This window comes from Suillus bovinus (genome assembly GCF_016758785.1).
Source record: "Suillus bovinus strain UH-Sbo-P2 chromosome Unknown EDB93scaffold_10, whole genome shotgun sequence".
In the NCBI taxonomy this organism is placed as follows: Eukaryota; Fungi; Basidiomycota; class Agaricomycetes; order Boletales; family Suillaceae; genus Suillus; species Suillus bovinus.
Genome location: NW_024542066.1, coordinates 566926 through 585179, shown reverse-complemented (window position 1 = coordinate 585179; position 18254 = coordinate 566926). Strand labels below are relative to the sequence as shown.

The 18254-nt window shown below is 47.9% G+C and overlaps 6 protein-coding genes across 6 annotated transcripts; 4 read left to right on the top strand and 2 right to left on the bottom strand.

Moving 5' to 3' along the window:
- Positions 1-955: 955 nt before the first annotated feature.
- Positions 956-1792, top strand: EDB93DRAFT_1129183 (Cerato-platanin). The gene is made up of 3 exons (XM_041448866.1): positions 956-1489; positions 1549-1575; positions 1642-1792. The coding sequence occupies exon 1, from the start codon at positions 1052-1054 to the stop codon at positions 1481-1483; it is 432 nt and encodes a 143-aa protein (XP_041310730.1). The 5' UTR covers positions 956-1051; the 3' UTR covers positions 1484-1489; positions 1549-1575; positions 1642-1792.
- Positions 1793-2018: 226 nt separating this feature from the next.
- EDB93DRAFT_1247613 (uncharacterized protein) lies at positions 2019-2365 on the top strand (the record flags this gene model as incomplete). The annotated part of the gene is made up of 2 exons (XM_041452612.1): positions 2019-2213; positions 2276-2365. 2 exons carry the CDS (start codon positions 2019-2021, stop codon positions 2363-2365), a joined length of 285 nt encoding a protein of 94 aa, XP_041310729.1.
- Positions 2366-2565: 200 nt separating this feature from the next.
- On the bottom strand, positions 2566-7026 carry EDB93DRAFT_1080219 (Sec1-like protein; the record flags this gene model as incomplete). Its single annotated transcript, XM_041445516.1, has 19 exons — positions 2566-2683; positions 2737-2818; positions 2868-2979; positions 3035-3112; positions 3163-3483; positions 3537-3823; positions 3894-4052; positions 4111-4153; positions 4728-4842; positions 4898-5041; positions 5091-5221; positions 5270-5377; positions 5428-5586; positions 5638-5958; positions 6008-6211; positions 6263-6490; positions 6541-6620; positions 6685-6880; positions 6937-7026. 19 exons carry the CDS (start codon positions 7024-7026, stop codon positions 2566-2568), a joined length of 2976 nt encoding a protein of 991 aa, XP_041310728.1.
- Positions 7027-8499: 1473 nt separating this feature from the next.
- EDB93DRAFT_1079817 (uncharacterized protein) lies at positions 8500-8831 on the top strand (the record flags this gene model as incomplete). Its single annotated transcript, XM_041445486.1, has 2 exons — positions 8500-8670; positions 8718-8831. The coding sequence occupies 2 exons, from the start codon at positions 8500-8502 to the stop codon at positions 8829-8831; spliced, it is 285 nt and encodes a 94-aa protein (XP_041310727.1).
- Positions 8832-8959: 128 nt separating this feature from the next.
- EDB93DRAFT_1262887 (opioid growth factor receptor conserved region-domain-containing protein) lies at positions 8960-10053 on the bottom strand (the record flags this gene model as incomplete). The annotated part of the gene is made up of 4 exons (XM_041454200.1): positions 8960-9464; positions 9522-9733; positions 9801-9854; positions 9905-10053. 4 exons carry the CDS (start codon positions 10048-10050, stop codon positions 9136-9138), a joined length of 741 nt encoding a protein of 246 aa, XP_041310726.1. The 3' UTR covers positions 8960-9135.
- Positions 10054-15432: 5379 nt separating this feature from the next.
- Positions 15433-17129, top strand: EDB93DRAFT_1101727 (uncharacterized protein; the record flags this gene model as incomplete). Its single annotated transcript, XM_041447126.1, has 3 exons — positions 15433-15568; positions 15626-16888; positions 16942-17129. The coding sequence occupies 3 exons, from the start codon at positions 15433-15435 to the stop codon at positions 17127-17129; spliced, it is 1587 nt and encodes a 528-aa protein (XP_041310725.1).
- Positions 17130-18254: the final 1125 nt, after the last annotated feature.

Below are 18254 nucleotides of genomic sequence, written 5' to 3'. Positions count from 1 at the left end.
GAATCCCTGGAACGGCTGAGGTTTCTGGTGCAATACCGTTTGGGCTGGCTGTGCCATAATTGGCACTCAGAAAGGGGCTATATAGCCTTGATGATTACCTAATAGGGATCAGCGTGGCCAGAGTCTAACTCAGGGTAATTGAATGAGCATGCTCCTCAGCAGTACTTTATTGATGTTTGTCATATTTGGCACATGGTTCGTTGACAAGGTAATTCACTCGGCGACGTGGACATCATGGCTAAACGTTAAACCTCCATCTGTACCCCTTTCGCTGACCTTATCAACATTCTCGTGCTCTGCCCTCCAAGCACGTTCGCCTTCGGACTAAATCCATCTTCATCTTCACCATATTCGTATTCTAGTACGCTGGGCGCACCACACCCGCACGTTGAAGTCCGATTTCTCAAACCTTTGATTAAAAGCATCCATACGAAACAGTCAGAAAACTGAACTATTTTCTCTCAGACCTGCATACGTCACCTGTAATGCTTTCCCTGTACACCAAAACGAGGGGACACAGACTACAGTCCATCATACTCATAATTGGTTTCCTCTGGGTGGAAAGCACAGAATCCTTCAAAGTGCAGCATGAATGCTCTTATACTGACGGAGACTACGTCGTGTCAAGATCGCGCTCACTCCACATATCTTGACTTAACCTGGTGGACCAGCAGTGTCACGCGCATACTCAGGTACTGGCGGCATCGGCAACTGGGCATCAGTTGGTAGTAGTTCAATTCTTGCCAATGTTGGGAACTTAGCCTGCCAGTGTGATCCTGGTATGTCCAGTACTTATCTATTATGAGGACTTCTTTCATAAAATGATCCTGATTCCGTCGCGCTCGTGCCGGCCCTACTACATTTGGACACCCGTGCTACTTTCAGCTCAGGTACTTCTCGAGGGTAAATCGAGGGGACATCGAAGCAGGAAAAGCAAATGCCCTCCTGTCGAATTCTGTCCATGCGCATCCTATAAAAGTGAGTAGAAAATATCGAAACTTTCTCTTCTCAATCACTGCACAATATTCACATCAAAAAAATTTCCTACACAATGAAGCTCGCCTTCGTCGTTGCTCTTCTCTCCGCCTTCACCCTCCCAGCGTTCGCAGAGCCCGCATATGTCACATGGGACGCTACGTACGGCAACCCTGAGGGCTCCCTCAATAGTGTCTCTTGCTCTAACGGCAAGAATGGTCTTGTGACCAAGGGGTACACCACTTTTTCCTCCATCCCTTCATTCCCCAACATCGGAGGTGCCCCAGGCAACTCCTGGAACTCCACCTTGTGTGGTTCCTGCTGGAGCCTCAAGTACCCCACGCCTAGTGGCAGCCAGATCACTGTCTACATCACCGCTGTCGATAATTCGTATCAATTCAATATCTCACCACAGGCATTCGGAGAGTTGACTGACGGCACTGGCTTCGAGGCCGGTAAAGTGAAAGTTAGAGCTATTCGTGTTGATCCTAGCAAGTGTGGCATGTAGAGGCAGGTGCGTTCTCCTGGATGTTTTGCAAGACTTGAGCACTGATCCGGTGTTGAATCTCATAGAAGGTCGAAATTCTCTTTGGTATCGCAGTGAGTAGCGCATCTCCTGCAGTTTGTTATTGAACTGGTGAACAGTACTGACTCGACACGTACCAGCGGGCCAAACCCACCTCCAACTACGGTATAGTCAGTAAATACACATAACGGACTCCTTTTCTTCTTCTTTTCCCCCTGTTTTGTGCTCATGCAGTTACCGTGGACGTTTACAATGCTGTAAGAGTTGAATGCATTGATGGTTTAGTTGTCGTGACTTAAGCTCAAGCCTTGCGGGATCGTCACCGTAAACTCTTAAGAATACAACAACTTGAATATTCTGCAAAGGTCCTCCCGCATACGATGCCATCACGAAGGACTCATCGCCTATGTACGCCGCGGCAGGCTGGGTGATCATGTGTACTATCATTGTGGTTTGTTGTCCGTCGCATGCAGTACTGTCGTCAGAGTGATGTCATGTTCAGTCTCTACCGTTCTCCATGACACCACCATATCTCGTAACGCTAAACAAACTACCTGGCATCGACCGTCATGAACTTGAGAAGCTGGCGCGGAAGGAGGGCAGCGGCATTACAGACGAAGCCCTGACCTTCAAGAAGCCCTTCCAGACAGTCGTTCGGCCACCCACCACGAACCACAATATTCACGACGATTATATAAAGCATCCCCCAGAAGTACGCGATTGTCACATCCTTCACGTTTAGGAGATGTATTTAACTGCGAGTATCGCTCATAGAACGCTTCCCTGGTGCCGACAGAAAGTGTAGATTTGGCAAGAAAAAGGGCGCATTCAACCTCTAGCCGATGGAGACAGGGGAGGGATTAGGTCAGACGTTCAGGATGGGCTTTTTCCAAGTTCTCGCTGCCGGTCATCAGTGGTTCCAAACAGGGCAGACGCGTATCTTGTATTTCTTGGGGGGCTGAAGCATCGAGTTAGCTTATGCACTGTATGAAATTATGCGCAAGCCGTGATAGATATTCAAGGAGTGTCCTCAAGTTGAATATATTTTGCTATGGTACACGGTTTCACATGAGCTTCACGTTCCCATCACCACCACCTTTCCTCAACTTGCGTCCTGTCGCAAATAGGATACTGTCCAGTAGTCCGGCCACGGTGAGAACACCTCCGACGATAGCGCAAGTACTATAGGCAAAGTGAAATAAGATAAAATGTATGGTGGGTATAATATCACTTACGAAGTGAGGAAGTGTGCAAATGACTGTCTTGTTTCAGCGTGCACGACCAAGATAGGTGAAATTTCATAGTTGAAGTATGCACCTGAAAATGTGTCGAAACATTGATGGATAACTCGTGCTCTTCAACATACCTGGTGAGCCCGCCATGCCGTGTTGAGTGAACACGCCTTGCTTGTTCTCGCCCTCATTGAATTTCGTCAGATCACGCTCAAATTGAGTTGAACTGTATTGGTGCGTGTTGATCTACATTGTTCAGGCAATCAAGTCATGCGACCAGTTTGTTGATTCGTGTACTCACAGTTTTTCCTTCCAGTGTGCGGAATTGCGTTGATACGACTTTGAGGAAATACTGGAACATGTACGCCGACTTGTTCGTCTGCAACCATGTGAGCAGAAGCATTAAGAACCATACACGCATGATTTCACCTTTGCTTCAGCACCATCTAATGGGTTGTCTGCAATCCCCATACGTTCCTTCATATCCTTCCCGATCTTCGCTTTGTTAGGGTTGTACTCGTCGTCTGCCATGAAGAAAAACTCGTGGATAAGGTGGCTGAAATCGTGTGGGTTACCATCGTCGCGAAGGTACGGTACCAGATCTTGGAAGGTACGAGAGCCTGCCTGGTAGGAACGTCCTGGCGAAATTTGGATGCTTCCGACGACCTTGTTCACCCGGATTCGTCCAGAAACATTGCACCCCTCATCCGCCTGGTCCTTGAGCTTGTCTGACCATCCTTCCTCAACGCACTGTGATAGACCCCTTGACAAATTGTGGCAAGAAATTCAATGACATTCCTCACCTGTTCGATACCCTCGGGATTACTGAAACTCCACCCCTTGTCTGTATACGCCTGTCGAACCTCTTCACACGAGTTACAGCACCCACTCTCTGGTTCCTGTCCACCATAGCACGAGCCACAATACCCACTCGCACGTCGTTCAGCAATCTTGTCGACCTCGTTGCGGAGGTCCTTCCCATGCGTTGCAGGCATGTCCACACCAGTCTGAGTGATCCGCTTCTTGAGAATATTGTGTGAAATATCACGCTGTTGCTCGCCAGAAATGTCCATAACATCCAAGCTGAGCACTATACGAGTCAAAGTCAAATGCAACCATAGTTAGAATGTACAGTCAGCCAAACGGGGGAACGGGCTCACAGTAACACGGAACATGGGGAAAGGTGACGTTCAACCGTACACTCAACCTCTGTCCACGGCTGCGGTCGACTACTATCGAGGTGTCGACGCCAACGCGTCTGTAGTCGAAAAACTCCATCGTTGTAAATGCCAGAATGATACATGCAGATATGAGGGTCACTAGAACATCCCGCTCGTCAACTTCACTTCGCTATAGTGGCTCCGGACAACGGCTTACGCAGAGCCCCAGTACGGGTTTTAACTTTGACATCCTCCGTAGTCTGGTCGTGCGCGCCGCATACGCGGTCAGTCTTTTGACGGTTCCCACTTCAATAGAATCGGTTCTCACCTTTCCAAAGGCATCTATGCCTTTGAAGCCAGATAGAAAACCCTTGGCCATCTACGACCTTCAACAATAGCGAACACGATAAAGTGGTCAGAAAGAACGGGAGGTCCGGAGAGGAGAGAAAAAGCGGGAAATTGTTGGCCAGAGGCAAGTCGGAGATCTAGAGTATACTTGGTTTGGACCACGTGGACAATGTGTACGGGCTACGTGTCACTGTCACTCTGATGTTACTGTAGAAACCTATAACCGAACTAGTCCTTCATTGATATCCTTGATTTGGAACTCGTCCAGTAAGGTACATCCTGACTTGTTATTGTACACCGTCAAAGAGCCGACCGAATGTGTCCTAGTGTATAGTGTACAGTCTACTGCAATCCAATTTTATCTACACCTTGCTTCACCCGTCCGATAAAATTGCGCACACCATCCTTGATGCCCTCGGCTTGTACGCTGACATGGTCAGAGCTTGTCCTGTATACACCAGTACCAGTCGGACCCCCAAGACTGACATTGACACCGCCAAGGTTGAGGTTCAAAGATGGAGCGGTGGTTGCAGATTCTGGAGGCGGCTCGTACACTGACATGGGAAATTTCTCTGCGGCGGCGCGAATCATCTCAACGTAACTGATAAGAATTGTAGGTAGGTCGATTCCCTATTCTTCCCAAATATACTACGCACCTGGATGAGTTGTGTACACAAGTGCCGCCAAGTAGGATTCTTGTCCCTGTCAAAGAATTACCTGCTTCTTGGTTCAGGAGTGCAACTGTCCTTGCTTCCTCATAGGTAGTACCGCCAATCATAAAAATGATGACATCTTGAGGCCTATAAAGCCGAATTATGGACTCGGACAACTCAGAGGCACATTTCTCACCGCTGCAATCCCATGTTGGTACCAGTCCCGTCCAAAAAAGGGTACGCGGTATCCTTCAATCGGCCCTTGAAGAGATTTTCTAGAGTTTGAGAAAGATGTGGCGTGTGCTGAGTATACACATTCTCAACACCCTGTACATTATTAGTATGGCACGCGATGCAATGCTGTGTTTAAAATACCTTGAGTCCTTTCAAAGCGGATCTGCCCTTGGCTAATAAAGACTCGGTGGAGAACAAGTCATCCTGACGCTGATCTGATCCGGCGACGTTCAGAAATACGTAAACTAACTGAAAAGGAATGAGCTCATGTTTGTACAATTGTCAAGTGCAAAGCTTACCCGAGCCTCTTCACGAGACACGCCATTGGATAGTAGCATATTTATTAAGGCGGCAATATTGCTTGTCTGTGTCTTTTGGTAACGCAGTGCATAGAGAATGACGACTCGCAACTTGTTCCAGGCTGGGACGATCGGGTTGTTGACTACAGCCTGTACATTCTGCCCTTTGTCGTAAGTGTCAAAGAATGACATCGACACTAGAATGCAAACCTTAAAGTCTGATCCGGAACTCGTGGCCAGCCCTTGCTCTACCTCCCCCACATCAAGTAACCTATCGCGATCCACCAACCTACTAAGTTCGCCTACCAAAGCAACGTGTTTACTGACGTTTCCACCCAACTTTCGAAATTCTGGGTATTCTTCTACAAAGCGCTTCATGTCAAGTATGGAGTTAATGGACGAAGGTGATTGGGCGAGGGAACGCGACTGGTATGATTGGACATAATTTTTCAGGGAAGTGCCAAGGTCTCCGAATGTCGCGAGGTAATGGGCTTGAAAGAAAGGGTCGGTTATCGTTGTCAAGGTTATTTCCTACACATGGCATTAGAGTATGAGTGATGCAAAACTTAAAGAGACATACAGAAAGCTCTGGACGGATATCAGGCACCATGCTGAGATTTACGCGACCATTGTGAATGCCCAACAACTCGTGCACCATGGCTTGATAGGTCCATTGCGATAGCAGAGGAGTGACAGGGTCGTTTCGCCGATCAAGGATCAGTAGCAGTGGAGCTACTTGGGTCAAGCGAAAATCAAACAGTGTCGCTTCCGCTTGAATACAATGCTGCGACCTTCGTAAGTGTTACACATGGGAACTTACCAGCCCGGTATTTACCTGCACTTCGTTCGCCAGTTTTTTGGCCATTCCGCTTGTTTTCTCATACCGAATCACAGGCTTCTTCTTCAAGCTGAGAAGAACAGCCGTAATACCCTGCACAGAGCGCTCAAGCGCAAGGGAATCCCACATATTAGGCGAGGAGCCATACAAAGGTTTGTCCGACGTCGGTGTATGATTGAGGGAAAAGAGGCTAGGCAACAGGGGTGCATAGTCGGCGAAATATTCCTAGTTGGGAGACCTGGGTAAAAATGCGATCTAGAACAATTCCCACTTACCTGCACTTCCCTGACAACTTCAAATTCATCAACATCAGCCAAACGTTCAATGGCAGGTTTGCTCAATATGTTGCTGAAATCTGAAATGTACGACTCATGTAAGCGGTGCATCTCCTTTTCTACCCCCAGTAGTCACGCACTGACACAGATAGTATTCCCCGTACTTTGGCTCCCTTAACTCGGCGGAAAGGGCATCAATACTGGCTTCATTTGGCTGCAGGAAACAGACACATTTCATGTGCGACATCCGGTCCCGTTTCCCGTTGTCGATACGATCGGTCAGGTAAACCTGATGTGAAAGTAGAGTAGATTGGGTAGACGCAAGTGAAACGATGGGTGTCTGCAATTTCAAACATGGAGTTTGTATTATTGAATAGTAGTATGAAGAAGATGTACCGTGTGTGTATCAAGCAGTAGTACTTTCATTGCAGGAGGCGTAGACACCAACTTCGTGATGTATGTCTCCACTGCCTTGACCACGTCCATGGCTGAGCTGCAATTCAGGTGAACTGGGCGGCACAGCGCGGGTTCAGCTGGTTTGTAGCGTGAATTACCTTGCTATTCACGGGTTTCTAAGAATGTCAGGATGTGACGGTGGCATGCGCAGCATGTCACGAGTAGTCGTTTCCTAAATCGGGCACCAGGAGAAAGCTTAAACATTTGCAAATATTGGTAAGCACAAAGTCTGGATCTACATGCAACGCTACCGGACCATGAAACATATGCTCAACTTCGACAGTTCACCCTGTCAAATAACTCAATTCTGGACAGGGTTCCCTGCATGAATCCGCGAGTCTGCTATATCTAATCTCCCGTACCCGCCTTCAGGCACACATTTGCATTCTAAGCGAACGTCAATGTGAAATTCACGGGTGGCAGCAGTCCTGATCAGAAAAAAAAAACCAGAGAATAACCTGTGCACTCGACATGATCGGTCTCGACCACCTCCAAAGTGTTATGGACGTGTGGGTTGCCCTGTACTAACGTGATGCATTGGTTTCTACCCGAGGGCTTTCAAGCGGTGCCACGGTCGTCGGTAGGGCTGCATACTAAATGCTTTCAAGCGAAACTTTCCCTAACTCGCCTACTACTCGTCTGTTTAAGCTGATTTTACGTTGAAGCTGGAAACCTTTCTTGACCGCTGTCGCGGGGTACTATAAACGGCAGGTTCCGTGCGCTATTCCTTATAGGTTTCTCAACAGCAGTGCGGCGGCTTTGCGAGTTGCACTAAGCTTCAGATGCGTATAACGTAAGAAAATGATGCACGTCTCTCCACTATCATACGATCGTTGTCGTTCTCGTTGATGATTATCACGTTGTTTTGACTTTCTGTCGACTCCGTGTAAACCTTGGACCAGAATCACAAGCTCCGTGTATCGTGCGCTCCCGGGTCGACCATGTGCCCCGGTTGTCTCGTCGACGGGATTATATTGTTCCTTGCGTCCAGATTTGGCGGTCGCTCCTCAGAGCTGTAGAGAAGATTACTGAGAGCTTATTGATTCAATGGGCGTGGATACGTTCCTGTACGATCGCGCTTGTAGATTTGGCCGAACGCTATTTTCCTTGTAACCGTACGTACCTCAGGCCTCATGACTGAGAATCAAGTAAAAATAAAACAAAAGATTGGTTGTTAAACTCAGGAAAGTGTTGTACTCCTGACGGTCATCGCGGTAACTACCGATTTCTTTCTCAACCTTGCTCTTCATCGAGTCTCACCCGCTCCACTACCTGAAGCCCCTCTTTCAACAGGGACCAGAATTCCCGAACTTCAAATTGCACCAGGGTCAAGCAAATAACCATGATCATTTTTTAAAGCGCTGGAGTTGACATCTCGCTAAAGTTGACGTCGTGGAGTTCTTTCAGACAGGAGCTTTTACGATGTCTGTTCCTCCCTGGTTTTCAAAACTATATAACGCCAGGATACATCAATACACATGGAAACTCACATTGCCGAAGATCATGTCTACTTCATTCTATCATACCGAGCTTAGCAGGGCCCTTTCTGAACAAGCCTTCGGGCTGGCTCGGTTTGAAGTATGCAGAGGCTCCTCGCCTCACGAGGCCACTGCTTCTGTCACTCTGCTAGAGGGCAGAATTATACGCATAACATTAACTGCTCGCGGGTACCAGGTACGAATAGCGTACATGTGGTCTACATTCACTAAAATTTCTTCCAGCTTGATGGTGATCAGATCTTCGAATCTATTGAAGGTCTCTTGCAGGCCGTCAGTGCAGCATACGAAGGGAGGAGGAGAGACGCTTTATTTTCGCGGTTGCGAAGCCTATCATGAAACATTGTTTCCCGCGATCGCGATATACAGTGGCTTTAACGTTAGTCCTTTGTTCTCCGGATCATCACGCCTTGTAGCTAACCTCTTTGCAGCGTATTTGTAGTATTTTTGTACTAATGTATACATATTTTTGTCCTTCTTCATAGAACGTTACTAGAGGCTCCCCGACATGCTCGGTCTTCCAGCAGTCGAGAGTCTAGTTAGATTAGAATGTCTGGTACTACTACTATTTGCAACCCTAGAACAAATTTCTGACATACTCCAATTCTGAAGAGTCATGCCATTCTGCCCAGTAAAGTACCTGCTACGCATCGGTACATTCGAGCTGCGGTTCTGCAAGGGATCCTGATTCCTTTCGCCTCTGCAGACTGGCTTCGTACTTTTCTCTGCTGAAGATCTCGCCGTTTCTCGCCTTCTTAATTGTAAGTCCGATCCACTCCCGATCCGCTTTATTCCTCAAGCAGTTAGCCCACCATCTATCCATACTGTCCCGTAACAGGCTGGTATTTAGCTGTTTGTGTTCGCTCTGTTCATTGAGGACGTGGAGCAGGAACCCTGAATTGAGATGCTCAAGGCCCATTTCCGACAGACACTTGAGAATCCGTGTGACGCGAAGGTTGTTGTGAGGAGCTTCTATATAGTTGATCCAACTTCGTAAGCATGACTTTGCGATCATAGTGCCTCACTCACGCAAGAAGTTTCGGTATCGAGCTCTGTAGCCTTCTGAGCGTCCAATGAGACCAGTCTCGAAGTTCAGCAGGCACATGCCATAGAAATCCAGCATCAACTCATAAGACGTCTTGATACGCTCGATGACATCAGAGTCTTCCTTCATTGCCGCAACCTCGTGTGGTTGGAGAGCTTGTGCCTCGAAATTCATTCCGTTCTCCCGGATGGGGAAGCTGCGTACATCATGATTCATAAGATTATCACCGGGCGCCATCAGTGGATATATGCCGCTCTACTCACAGCCATTGAATATAACCATGATTGTACTCCAGTTGATTATAATCTTTGCGCCAGCTATAGAAGTCCGTGGTGCATCGATTCTGCACTGAGTAATGGTCGCATACCTTTCGTGAATCTCGCTGATCAAACAATCGTCTGGTTGGCAGCGCAGTCGATTTTGGTAAAATAGTAGATTATCTGAAGCCTGTGGGTCATCTGCTTGACCGTGGTAATGAGAGAGAAATGCACGAATATCGCGCGGAAGCGACATGGAACTCAACGGGGTTTTATAACTTGAGATCCCCAAGTGATCAGTGAAAGGGACAAGGGGTGAATCTTGCACCAAAATAGGAAATAAAGAAATCTTATCTATGCGCCCGGCGTTTCAACTCAAAAGTCCTAGCCAGGAACTGCCTGAGTTGGGCCTGTTCTCATGTAGACGAGAAAAAAAACGAAAGTGGGTTTAATCCCCTGCAGTAAAATTGCGCTGATGAGAATGATGACGGTCTTTGACTAGTTGTGAGGCTGCACTTATGGATTTGGATTTTGCAAATTGCAATGAATTGCGGATTAAAATTTAATCGATGATCATCACAACCTGATTTGGTAATTTAGTCCGGACAAATACTAAAATTATAAACTCAACCAAGTCCCCAGGCCAACAAGTACCACATGCTTGCCACAGTGCCACTGTTATCGTTTTGCTTGATGGTTGTCTCAGCACCGAAGTATACGACTTTGTCCGGTGGTCCCTCAACTGCGCACATCCCGCATCATGGTGGAACTGACGGATTAGTAATGCAAGGGAGCAACTTCGTGCAGTACCCTGAGTACGTCCGCCGCTGCTTTCTATCGAATTCACGCTTTATACCAGACATACCTTTCACTCGTGGGGCCTCCAGATCTATCGTCTTGACGTAGATTGGCTGGAGTTGTCCGCCTGTCATTCGTACACATTCTATAGACAAGTTATCTCCGTCTCGAGATGCCACAAATCCGTTTGATATTTCGTTGCATTCACTACCCTGCGTCGTCCGTATCGGGAACATAGTGAGTGATATCAGTTCATTTATATCCAAGCTTACCGTGACATGCCAAAGATGCCAGGTATGATGTTTCCAAGCACTTGGCGCGAACAAGTTTTCTTATCTGATCTATCTTACCGGCTCGCTAGTGATCAAGTCACACACTCACCTTCCGATTCAAAATACACACATCTCCCAATTATAACTTGTTCATCACCATGAACGTTTGAGCATCCTTAGCTAAAAGACGGTAGCTTTGCTGTTTACCGGCCATGTCATGTGAAAACATGAGGACATATTACGGAATTACGATTGTTGTGGTTGTGGGTGAGGTTGATAACCTTTAGGTGGGCTTTAACATTTATGATCGAGTCATGCCGGACATTTGTTTTAGAACGCAAGGTCTGCATGAGCAAGCAGGGTGACCGTGACAGTTCTATATAGCAGTAGTGGGTGACACGGGGAATTGCCACTGGAAATGGGAATGAAAGTATGTATTACTCTTGCACCGACATATGCCATCATAACGCTGTATAAAAGGATAGACTCAGCGCGCGATAGGTCCAGGTGCGCGCAAGCACGTTCAAAGCAATTATCTCCCTTTCGGTTGCACTTCATTCATTAACAATTATGATGAATGTTTCGACGTTCTTCGGAGAAGATGTCAGCATGTCAGAAACTTCTAGTCAACGCGGAGATGAAGGCGCGAAACCCACTTCTTGGACAAACGTTCAAGTTGGGCCGAGTTAAGTAAAATGGGAGCGCCGATAAGTATCTAGAAGTCACAATCTGGGCTTTCGTTTCGCTTGCCTGATTGGCATGTGATCAATCTTACTAAATCGTGGTAACTCACATCTTATCAGTGAACTTTTTTCAGCGCCCTAAGACCGCAGATGCTCCAAGGTGTCTGTCGTGTTTTCATTCGTGTGGAGCATATCTTACGTGGAGTAGGGCATGCGAATAGTCAAGCTTTTTGACTTGTCTCCGATCAAGAGGATGAATAACGATAAATTGTGGTCTAAATGTGGTCAAGTCTTGCATGGAAGGAGTCTTGCTCGCATCCAACAGTAACGTGTTAGTTTCTGTGCAACAGCAGTGTTGCTAAACGTACGTGCGCAAGGCCTCGAGAGTCATAAACGTCACCCCCTATATGCTTTGCAGGCAATTGTGATCGAGCCTTGCCAGATGGATGTGTCCTTTATTGTTCCGCGGACCGCTTCTATTCAAGTGTCAATCGTATGTCTCGCCCGTTGACGCCACTGATGGGCCAGCCTAGTTTTCAGGTCTCAGCTTTATCTCCATTGCATGGATATTGAGGGGCATAACAAGAATGCAATATTTCCATTACCCACATAGGTTGAACATTGTGGGCAACAATAATGCGACAAGGGATGCATATCCTGTGCGTGATTGGTAAGTGAGATGACGATAGATAAGTATGTCTGATGCAATATACTGCACCTCAGACATTGTCGAGGCAGCGTGTGACACGGCCGACGCTAAATGCAATACACGCACACGGTGGTCAAATGCTGACGAGATAGCGTATTGCGCCCGCTGCGAAGCAATTGCTGGAGAGGCACAGACGGAAGTTTTTTTGCGCATGGTCAAAGTCTTGCTCTCCTTTCTGTCGGGCATGCCAGGTTACCGGTTGGCTTAATAGGGAGCCAGCACCACTCCGTGGCGTCACAAAGGAACCCGACAACATCCTTGTTAATCACGATGCCCATTGGAGTTCTTCACAGAGGCGGTGCATTCTCGTCGGTCGCACATGTATTTCCCTGGCCTGTGATACGCTCCGACGTCATAGGAAGATATATCCTCGAAGGGAAATAATCGTGGCGCTCGCATTCCATTGGCCCAAAGCCACGAAATGAACTCATCTAAATGTTTTCACCGATGCCATAAGAAGGTACTGGTCCGCAAGATCACATTTTCCGCCGAAATTCGGTTGTCGCCAGGCCCGACCACGGTCGACCAGTTGGAGGGAATATTGCCAGGCACTGGCGGGATGCCACATTGGTCTGGGCTGTTGAGCCTCAACCTCTCGCACGTTTAGCATCTGGGGTTTTTGTCTGGGAAAGACATTGACCTAGAATTCTTGATGCTCCATTTCATTTCTGGATTCTAGATTCTGGGGTTTGTCTCCGTACCAAATCTGGGCCTATAAAGCAATGAAATGAAATGTTTCAGAAGTTTTCTCCATCAATTTAAGGTCAGGACCACTGGCAGGTTGGACTTCCATTCTCCAGCTGCATCCGAGTGGTGCCCTTGGACCTGGAAGGTGTAACGTAAATCAATGTGTAGCCAACGACCTACGGAACTTCCAAGGAATGCAACCAGCGCGTTACCAGCGCAATGATGACGGGCAATTTACTACTATGAACATATGTGCCTATATGATTGGCGCGGATGTTGTCCAAACTGAGCTACATACGTAGTTGAATGGCTTTGTATACCGCGGTGGGACGTCGGACGGCCTTGGAAGGTAACTGTATTGGCTTTCATACATAGGAGAGGGCTAGAATGCGGACCGGGCCGCATCAAATCGACGAGTCTGAGGTCACCATACCGGTAATGCGTAGGCTGCTAGGATGGGAAGGGCACTAAGCTCAATATGGTGCGACTCGGCCGAGTTGGAGCTTGGAGCCGCCTCAGTTGACGTCCCAAGTCCTCCGCGGCCAAACGACGACGTCAGCGATGACCCATAGATTCTGTTCGATTTGGCTTGTCGCGGTCCCGGATGACTTGTCTGAAGATAACCGAAAACAAGCGCGCGTACCATGCAACTCTATTCCGGCGGCTACTAAAGTAGCGTTCCTATTAGTCGCCGTGGAATGGGGAGTAGAAGACGCGGTGAGGTGAGAAATGAGTGTGGTCCGTCCCGCACTGAGACGGGCGTGGTACCATACCGTGTGGGGGATTCTATGTATATCACGGTATTCAAAGAAGCAGGCCGTCGCTTCTTCAAGTTCGCATAGAACACGGATCCGAGGGCTATAATGGCCCAGTCCGTGCTCGCTTAACTGCTTACAGGGAGGGACGCATTTGCACTGGCTGAGTGGCTAAGCTGACGTGTTGATGAACCAATGACTGTTATTTGCGTTGAGAAGAGAAAATCTAGATCTTCGAATCGGTTTACCTGAGAAAGCATGTGGCTTCTGAGATTTGAACACGATGGAAAGGCGAGATGAGGTTCTTTTTGCACGAGGAACATTGTGCCACAGTGACTATGTCATATGGTCGATTCAACATGTTGTTGAGGATTCATGATGATACATTTTGCAGTTGACGCCGACGTGAGTCACGATAAGTGAAATTCGCGAGCGAATAAGGATAAAGATGGATGCGATGGTCGCGGATTAGATATCACCGTGGATCACACCCTGCTGATCAAATGAGTCCCCACAACGTAAGATATGCGGGTACTCAAATACAATATGCAAAAGCCTATGTACAAGGAGAAACATGGGGGAGCCACTCACGGTAGTATCTCAGTAAACACAGCAGGTGCCTAGTTTTCGATCGCAACTTGGTGTGAAGTTGCCGTGTACCTTTAAATATTATTGACAGGCGCAAATGAATGATATATGGTCACTGCCCATGTGGGATCCCCATACCAGTGTGGTTCATCGGCGAATAGAGCCCCGCGGGGAGGGCAACAAATGAGATGATCTGAACAGGATTCATGATGCACTACTATAGTTTGAGCGCTGAGAGGCCGAATAGTAAGGATCGCATATGTTCACGACTGAACGTAAGCCTCGGATGCCCCATCGTTGACTAGTCATCCGACTAGTTCGGTTTGAAGACGAAGGCAATTCGGGAGCTCAAATGTCTCCCGAAGGATCCGGGCCAATGGAATAAGAATAGGAACGGAAACAACCGAGTAGGTAGTCTATCAAGGAGCCAATGACGGATCACATATGTTTTAGGTGTTAAAACGGTATTTGCCGATTTCGTAAGTTAACGTATTCACGGGGTCTACAGGTGGCGTCCTATAAAATAAATTTTGTAGAATAAAAGGAGAAAACCAATGGTAAGGTCTAGAAGACTTTTACGGGCCGATAGACCTAATTGCCACGTGCACAGGGTTCCACACGGGGTAGCACATTTAGCGTGACAGCATGCGACTTCCCAATGCGGGGGTAACATAGCCGAGGATCCGAGGTAGCCGAAACATAACTGAGAGTAATAACACAATTTCAAATATTTTCAATACTTATTTTTTCGGCGTTCGGTGCGATTGCAATCCCCAATTGGGTAGTCCATTTTGTGTATATGCGAATCACCAATCAAATAATAAAACCCCGACCTCTCATTCTTTTCTTCGTCCAATCCCATCCACCCATATCTCACTTCATCCTCTCCTCCTCCTCCTCCTCATCGTCGTCGTCCTCAACGTCGTCGACCCAAACAAGTCTCTTTGGTCCATCGGCTAGCACATCTGGTGGCTCACTCCACACAGCCGTGAATCGTGCGTTCATTCCGTTCCATTCAAATCTGGCCTGGAACGTTTACCTTTGTTGGTGTTTCACCTTTTGTCCGCATCTAGATTTCTATCAACTTCTTTGTTTGACTGCATTTAAAGCCCATCACACCTTCCCCGCACTTCCTTTCAACCACCCATGGATATCCACTTCGACGAAGCCTGGTGTCCAGTCTGTGACAGGCAAATCATGCCTAAGCGATATACAGTACCCGTCCTCCCACAAACTCAAGAACTCACACCTGTCCCCACGTCATCCCCAGCATCGTCATCTCGTAAGTCTTGTCAACTGTCATCTGTCACTGCCACAAGTCACTCAACCGTCTCTCTAGCGTCAAAAAATCAACAGAGTGACTCAACTGCCCGCACTTCCAAAACGAAATCGGGCGCCGTTCGCGCAAAGAGTGGTCTTCTCCAAGGCACCGGTCGCGTCAAGCCTAATGGTGCAATAAAGAAATCAGACTCCACCACAGCAGCCGCAAACAAGGGGCGTGCCTCCTCGCCTCAACCTCAACAACCAGTCGCACCTGTCAAGCACCGCACGATCATCGACCAGGGTCCAATCCCTCTCTATTGTTCGGATGAGTGTCGTCTCCAAGACTTGTCAAGGCTCGATGGCGCTTACCCACTCAACTACCACCCTGATCGCTCATCGCCACCTCTCCCTCGTGTACCTCATAATTCTTTCGAGAGGCGATATTGCGAATCAGAAGACGAATCCACCAGTGCTTCTGGATCGTCGCTCGATTCAGGCTGTTCCTCTTCCCCACCATTAGTCACTGTCTCCCGCAGTATGGCTACGCTTGCCGCCCTGTACGATTTTCCTCCTTTGCCTCCTGCGCCACCTATGTTGTCACTGGTCGACACTACGTCTTCATCGGAGATTGAGTATCGCAACGACTACCAGGGCGGTACAATGATGGCAAGCAAGCGTATCAAGGAAGTCTTATGCCCACCACGCCCAAAGCCTTCGCCGTTTTACAGCGAACCGCTTCAACCTAAGAAAGTTGTTCCTGGTTGGACCGACGGCGGTAGTGAATGGCGTCAGTCAGTTTATGGCGGATATTCCAAACACTCGGACACTGCATCGGTCGGGTCTCAAAAAGTCCAAACATCATTTGCAGCATCGTCACATCGTGGTGTTCAATGGACTTCGACACTTTCCCAGTCAAATTCATCTAGCGCTCTTGCCGCCCAGTGTCCTCCCTCCAACCTACCTCCTCCTCGTTCGAGTCAATCGTACAGCGAAGAGTTGTACGCGAAATATTCCCTTCCTCTTTCTCGCAGATCGGAGTCACGCATGTCACTTTTCCCCCACTCGGCGTCTTCCTCTGCACACTCTCCTCCTTTATCTCCTACTTCCACGTCTTCGTCCGGTCGACGTCGTCGCGAAGTCCCTTTGCTCAAGCGGGGCGCAGAGGGTCGTTTACTCGTTCCTGACGTCATACTCACTCGAAACAACTCGAGCATGGGTACGTTATCGCAGCGTCCTGCAAAACCATTGAGGCGGCACCCCAGCGAAGTTAGTGGAGATAGTATCTTGAGCGATACCACGTCTGAATCACTTGATTCCTCGTCCCGACCTGCACCTCAAAGTATGTTGCTGCCTTTGACGAATGTTTAATCGTGTGACCAATTATATCTACAGCTCGCACATGGTCATACGATAACATCAAGACTTACCCTGTGATGATGCCTCCTACAACGAAGGAGAAACGCATCGAGCAACACATGATTAATGGCGAGGTCAAGGAGATCGAAGTTGAAGTTGTTCAACCCTTGAAACGCCTCTTCCTCTTCCCTGGCAAAGAAACAATTCATGGGGGACGACCCTAGATGGCACACGTAGCCACCATGTCTTGTTTGTTTCTCGAGCATTTCATCATACCCTGTATTTGCACGGTCGCGGATTGACGACGGCCATACCGCCACGTTCACGACGCATACCCATTACTTTATCGATTCTTTACCGGCATCTCATCGCATCATGACCACACGCAATTCACAACATTCCCATTAACGCTCGCGTCGTCGACTCTGCTGAATCGCGCCACCACTCTCACCATGCCTAATACCGCGCATCCATATCAAAAGTTGAATAATGATTTGTACCATACCATTGTATTGTGTGTATACCTTTCCTGCTTTTTTTTTTTCTTCCTTCTGCGCCCGTCCATCGTGTAACATGATATTTGCGCATTTACTTGTACGCATTATTTTACGACAACGGGACTAATTGGTCTTCTTTTTTTCGGTCGAGTTTTGTGGTTGGAGTACATTCTCGGGCCAGCATAATTGCTTTCTGTCTTATTTTCTTATCACTATTTTGGTCTTCGATGTTTTCTCGCTGTCATTGCATCGTCGTTCCCTTGTGAGTAGCACTTGTATACTTGTTGCAATAATGCATGTACTGGACGTTACACTTATCTGGATCACAACAAACATTTGTGCAGATGGGAACACCGAAGCTGAGAAGTAACATTATACAGTTGACACCTTGTGGTTACATCGCCGTCGGCCCTGAGCTTCTTAGTCCGCACTCATGGTAAGTCGGTTAGCTCCCTTTTTAATGAACGCAGAATCTTCACTTTTTTCGACAAGATTTCGACTCGGTCAAAATTTTCACTAATTGCCAATCTCGCAATGGAGAGCTCATCGTCCATTTTCGAGGTGCTCCAAGCTCCGAGTACACAAACACATGCACATGCAGGTATCAGGATCCTTGCGTTTTGAAACACACGTTCGGATCGTTCCACCTACTCATCTGAGAAGGGCGTAAATCCATCCCGGGACAAGAGACCGGAGTCACACACTAGCCACCCCTTAGTACCCCAACCCTCAGAGGTAAGTATTACCCCACGCCCCGGATGCATGTATTACGCCTGTGCACGGAGGCCAGCACCATGGCCCAATAAACTAACTTGGCTGAATCACGCACACAGCTCCTGACACAGGAACGTC